The sequence below is a fragment of the Saccostrea cucullata genome, unplaced genomic scaffold, assembly GCF_032062105.1.
Source record: "Saccostrea cucullata isolate Sc308-1 unplaced genomic scaffold, CSIRO_AGI_Scuc_v1 ctg2086, whole genome shotgun sequence".
NCBI lineage: Eukaryota > Metazoa > Mollusca > Bivalvia > Ostreida > Ostreidae > Saccostrea > Saccostrea cuccullata.
The window spans coordinates 37,501-43,389 of NW_026935721.1; the positions used below are offsets into that span (position 1 = coordinate 37,501).

Consider the following 5,889-nt stretch of genomic DNA (forward strand, 5'->3'; position numbering starts at 1 on the left):
GTAGCCCATGGGCCTCTTGTTTTTTAATCAAGGACCGACCGGTAGATTTATGCAAAATAAAGCATTTTTACAGTTTATAATTCTATCTCGGACAAAGACATTTGAAATGTAAATATGTAGTGTTATAAATAGAACACAGCATCCTACATCGATTAATGTATTAAATAAAACACCCCCCTAATCTATTTTGTAATTAGTCTAAAAAAAAGAACAACCTATTAAAATATTACCATCTAGGGAGGTTAGTTAATTATTTCTTATTTTTACCATTTATTTATAATATATCTAATAATAATAATAATAATAATAATAATAATTACTTTATTTCAAGAAGGTAACCTGGTTAGTGCAAGCACTATTCTTCCCCTTGGCCTTCTATATATATCAAATAGAAATACAATTCATCATATATAATAGTAATATGTTTAAGGATACAATTACATGTCTATATATAAGATTATAATGAGTTATTTGAATATGTTGAGATATAAAGAGTGTTTTTCATCATCAGATTTCACATTCATACAGTTCTGATTTCTGTTAACATTAATGACATCAATTTTTTAGCTCCTGTAGGAATTGATAATTTTTTTTTATTTTTATGCAATTCACAATTAATTGAATTTTTATTCACAACTTTATTTCATTCAGTCAAAGAGATTATCTCAGATACAAACAGTTTTTGTTCACACATTGTTTACATGTATTTGATTTCCTTCACTTTACCACTGTCCCACTCAGCTACAAAGACGTTGTCTCTGGTGTCTACAAATAAACCCCATGGATAATGTAGATCACAGTTATCAATGTAACGGAGGAACTGTCCATCCTGATCTAGGACGTGTATACATTTGTTACTAAAGTCTGCTGTCAGGATCTGACTCTGGCTGTCTTTTGTAATGCCACGTGGATCAAATGATACCGTGGTAGTAGAGGGATGACCAGTGTATCTAAATCGGAGTTTTCCTGCCTGATTAACCACCACTACTGCTTTGGCTCTCCAGTCAGCAACACAGATATCCAGGTTTCTGTTCTCACTGATGTATTTAATGTCACCAGATGAATACAAAGGTTTACCTACACTATCAAACTGAATGGTTTGTTTCTCTGTGGAGCCAGAGTAACGGACAACTTTTGATTGTTTATAATCATCACTATCCATGGTAACCAGGAAGTCACCAGAGGAGGTACTACAGACATTGAAAGGTATCCACCCCCGTAGTCTGATCACTTCCTCTATCTGTTTATTCTTCACTTTGTTTACAGTTCTTGTATCACGGTCAGTATAAACTAGATCGCCACTCCTTGTCACTGCTATGTCACGTGGTCTGTACCCAGACTTGGTTGGGATTGACTTCAGTAGTTTGCCCTGGATGTTGTAGAGTTTCATGATTTTGTCATCTCCATGTGTCCAGATTTCTTCATCGCTGAGACAGGTAACACTGTATAGTTGTTTATACCCAGTGTCTATGGTGGCGATGAGCTCTGGTTCATCAAGCAGTGGTTTGACTGGAGGACAGGAATCATCTTCTGGTGCCTTCATTGTGTAGCCATGTTCTTCTGTTGTAATGGATAATGCTGACAGAGAACCAAACATTTGATAGAGCTGTTCTGTGTTGATCTGATGAGGAGAGAAACTTGGAAATGATACAGTGATCTTAGGAGGTAAACTCATGAATTTAGCATTCCTAGATTTGTATGCAGACGTTAGGGAGACTTCATTGGAGTCCAGTATTTTCTTTAGATCAAATATGCTTTGTTTTACTTCAGAAATAATCTGCTCGATTACATTTTCCTGTTTATTTAGAGCAGCCAGGTGTTTAGATTTCATCTCATCAATTTCAGATTTTCGATTGTTAACAATGATATTAATATCTCTGTGCCAGTCTTCTCCTTGTTTGGTGACAGCTGTTGTCAGTTTCTCATAATGTTTCTCCAAGTGGACTTTTTCAGAGCTTAAATCTGAGGTAATTTCCTCAAATGTTGGAAGGATTCTTTTCTCTAGATCTTTCAAGTCATATTCTAAATCTTTTGTTTTTGAACTGAGTTTCTGCAGAGCATCAGATAAATCGTGTCCTTTATGTTTCCCAGAGGAGATGCAGGTAGAACAGACAGGAATGTCACATTTCTCACAGTAAAGTTCACAATGTTTCTTGGTATGTTTTGGACATTTTGGGTAGTTAACATTAGGGGTAGATTTTCTTTGTTTGTATGGTACAACTTTGTGTCTTTTTGACGAGTCAGAGAGATGTTTTCCAACACATACTATACAGAGGTTTACATGACAAAGTTCACAGTGACTCTGTAATGCAGCTTTTTGACACAGGTCACAAAGGAGTATGTCTTGGGCACTGTAACGGGGGTCCATCACTGGGGATTGGGTCAAACAATAAGCAGACCCTGTAATGAAAATACAATAAAAGTTCAAGTTTTCTTTTGGTGAAATTCTAAGACCGTTAACCAGTTTGGAAATGACGGTAGGGAACTATTGATTAGTGTTCACAGTAATAAAAAATGCTCTGTACACCTTGTGTATTTATGAGGAAGAACATGATGTTTGCAATTCTTTATAATTAATATCATCAGTATCATCAGAGGTGCCACTTTCTTGTGTTTAAATTAAGTTAATGAATGACAATGGCTAGAGTAATTTAATGTACCAGGTACGTAACAATATGTTATATCTGAAATATGATTGTCTCACTTCTAAATCCATCATGGTTTAACCCCAAAAATCATAGTAAAATATAAATACATGTAGTATAATATAAAGTGATTCTTGAATGTATTTTAATTGATGTGTTTAATTACACCTAGTGAGGTCATTAATGACAGCAGCTAGGGTAATATCTTGTAACATTAAATTTACTAAATATGATATTTCTTACCTCTAAATCCAACATGGCCTCCCTGATAATCCTGACATCACAATTTACTTCCTTTTCTTCATTCTAAATATTTACCTGTTACCAGGTCACGTGATTTAAATACCTGAGGTGTCCATATCTGCATTATCATCCAGTGTAGAGTAAAATTAGTGTAATGAGGTGGTTAATTTATTCTCCGCAAATGAAGCTTTGGGGGTTTATTGGACTGTCCTATATGTATCTGTCTGACTAGATGTATGTAGGCATTTATTGTCTAGACATCATCTTTTTAACTACCAAAAATAATAAGTTAAGTTTGGAAAAGGTCACAGGGTTATTGATGCTTTGTAATAGCCACAGTTTTGAAAATAAAATCAAAATTCAGTTAAAGCTTCTAGCTGAGGCAAAAGTTGCATTTGTCTGAACATTATGTCCCAACTCTACTCAAAGTTATTTTAACAAGGTTGAGGTAACATATTTTAGAAAATAAATCAAAAGATTTTGCCATAGTCATTCCTATAATGTTTATAAAATCAGAAAATTGTACTCGACACAAATGATCCTTTGGACCTAAGGGTATGTTACAAACATACACTTGTCATTAGCACAAGATCATAGAATATGAGTGAAAAAAATATTTTTCATAATAAAATTTTATCATAAAGTAGCTTCCAAGATCATACCTGTATTGTCTTAGGTGCGTTAATTATGATCAAAGGATATTATGTCATGACCTAAAGCAAAGGTTATTAGAAAAAGGTCAAGTTCAAAGAGACATCTTTGAAATGTATAATTCTATAACACAGAACTTTTGTTTTAGAAGTATCAATATGTGATGCTTAATGAATACAGCTATTTGTGATTTTTATGAATCTATGTTTTATCCATAGAAATTATGGTGTGTTCTGTTAATTGTAGGTGTCTGCACATCAGGCAAAGAGAAAGATAACCGAGTCAACAAAAACTCCTATTGAGTTCCTAGCCAAGCATGATGAACTCAATTTTGAAAAAAATAAGTTTATCTGATATATCTAATAATGAAAATAATTCAAACCCAAGTATTTTTTTTTCTCTATTAGTAGAAGCCTAAGTCATAATACATCTTTTCAAAATTAAGAAATTAATTGAATATAATCCATAGAAATTTTTATATTAATATTCATATTTAAAGAATAAAGGAAAATCAGATACCTATAATTATTTTTTTTAAAGGAGCTGAAATATTGTCAGTGTACAGGTAATATATGTATTTTGTTGTGAAAAAAATGCTCGGGTTTGTTCTTCATGAGATAAACATGTAAGCGATAAATTTAATTTTTCGAAGGTGATTTCTCGCGATATCAACAATGATCAACAAAGCATTACTTCTTGTGTGACCTAACAAAAATTATTTTTTTAACTTTTGGATTTTGATATCTTTTAAAGGAAAAGACTTGGGGGATATAATCTGACAAAAGTTAAAACAATTTATGGACAATTATTTTTCAAGAAAAACGAATATATATTTTTAGTGATTAGAATCGGACCAAGCGGCTTTAAATAGGATTTGTTTTTAGCTTTACTGGTCAGAAACTTAAAGTGATTATTCATTATAAAGGTTTCGATGGTCTGTCTAGCTGTCTGACATATGTAAACAATTTCCAAAACCCTATACTCTTCTTAAAGTTTTGATCCAATTCAACATAAAACTTAAAACACAAGTTGACCAATTCTTTATATCTCTTTGATTTCAACAGTGTTACCATGGTTACTAAATATAGAAATTTCTTTAGAATTCTTTCTAAATAACCAGCCCTACAGTTTTGGTTCAATTGCTGTAAGTACACTATACTAAGATACATACTGTGTTAGGAGGAAGAGTTAGGTGTCTTAATAACGGTGCTAGCCAGGTTTTGTTATTGTGATATAAAAAGTTAAAGGGTTAATTTTGCTTGGCAATTTGCTACCAATTCAATCACAAACAATGTGTATTTTTTGCTCTTCTGAGCCAAAGGCTCAAAGAGCTAATGCTATGGCCATTTGTGCGGTGTGCGTAAACTGTTTAGAATATGGGCCGTAACTCAAGAACCCCTTGGCCAATCAGTACCAAATTTACACTTGGTATCCTTGCCCAAGGGCTACCATTTATACTAAAATAAGGTTTGGGACCCTTAAACAAGGGGAGATAATCAGGATAACACAACCAAAAGTAATGGTTGCTAAAAAATCTTCTTCTCCATAACCACCAGGCAGATTTTCACCAAACTTACATACAAAAATCAGGATATGTCAAAGATTAAAATTTGCACGGGGAATTACCCTGGAGCAAATGGCGTGGTCTCAAGGTCACTACAAAGTTGACCTTAATTTACAATTAATAAAAACGTGTATATTTTGCTTACTATAAGGACTAGGATAATCTAATCGTGTAAGTTGATGCATCTTACGACTTCACATCATGTTAACTCAAAAGTAGGTCACGGTGACCTTCTTTTTAAATTTTGCGGGGATTTTTTTTCAAATTGATTTCAAGGCATATTTTGGACACTTTAAGGCCTATGACCATCAATCTTTGTCAGTTGATGCATCTTGGGTCCTTGAAAAATATCAACTTAAAAGTTTGTCACCGTGACCTACTTTTTGAACTTTATGACTTATCCGTTAAAAAACATTAAATCCCATTATTTCAGACACTCGGAGGTTTGGCGTCATCAAATCTTGTACTTTGTTGCATCTTGGGACCTTAAAACATATTTATGAAAAGTAGGTCACTGTGACCTACTTTTTGAATTTTGCCAACATTTGTTTTCAAATTCTTTAAAACGCATATTTTGATTACCTTCAGACCTACGATTATCAAAGTTGGTCAGTAGATGCATCTTGGAATTTTGAAAATTGTCGATCAAAATGTAGGTCACGATGACCTACTTTCGACATTTGATGGCTTTATTTAAGTATCTTAGGTATTTATTGGCTTAGAATCATCAAACTTTGTGAGTGGATGCATATTTGTTTTTCGGAGAGTGACGACCAAAAAGTAGGT

The 5,889-nt window shown here is 33.3% G+C and overlaps 1 protein-coding gene across 1 annotated transcript; it reads right to left on the reverse strand.

Annotated features, from left to right (window-relative positions):
• Window positions 1–630: 630 nt before the first annotated feature.
• On the reverse strand, window positions 631–2,916 carry LOC134243625 (tripartite motif-containing protein 55-like). Its single transcript, XM_062725872.1, has 2 exons — window positions 2,889–2,916; window positions 631–2,400 (listed from the first exon to the last, which is right to left on the reverse strand). Exon 2 carries the CDS (start codon window positions 2,366–2,368, stop codon window positions 698–700), a length of 1,671 nt encoding a protein of 556 aa, XP_062581856.1. The 5' UTR covers window positions 2,369–2,400; window positions 2,889–2,916; the 3' UTR covers window positions 631–697.
• Window positions 2,917–5,889: the final 2,973 nt, after the last annotated feature.

Excerpts from the sequence above, each read along its gene's own strand:
- LOC134243625 (XM_062725872.1), bottom strand. The coding sequence starts at position 2,368 with ATGGACCCCCGTTACAGTGCCCAAGACATACTCCTTTGTGACCTGTGT.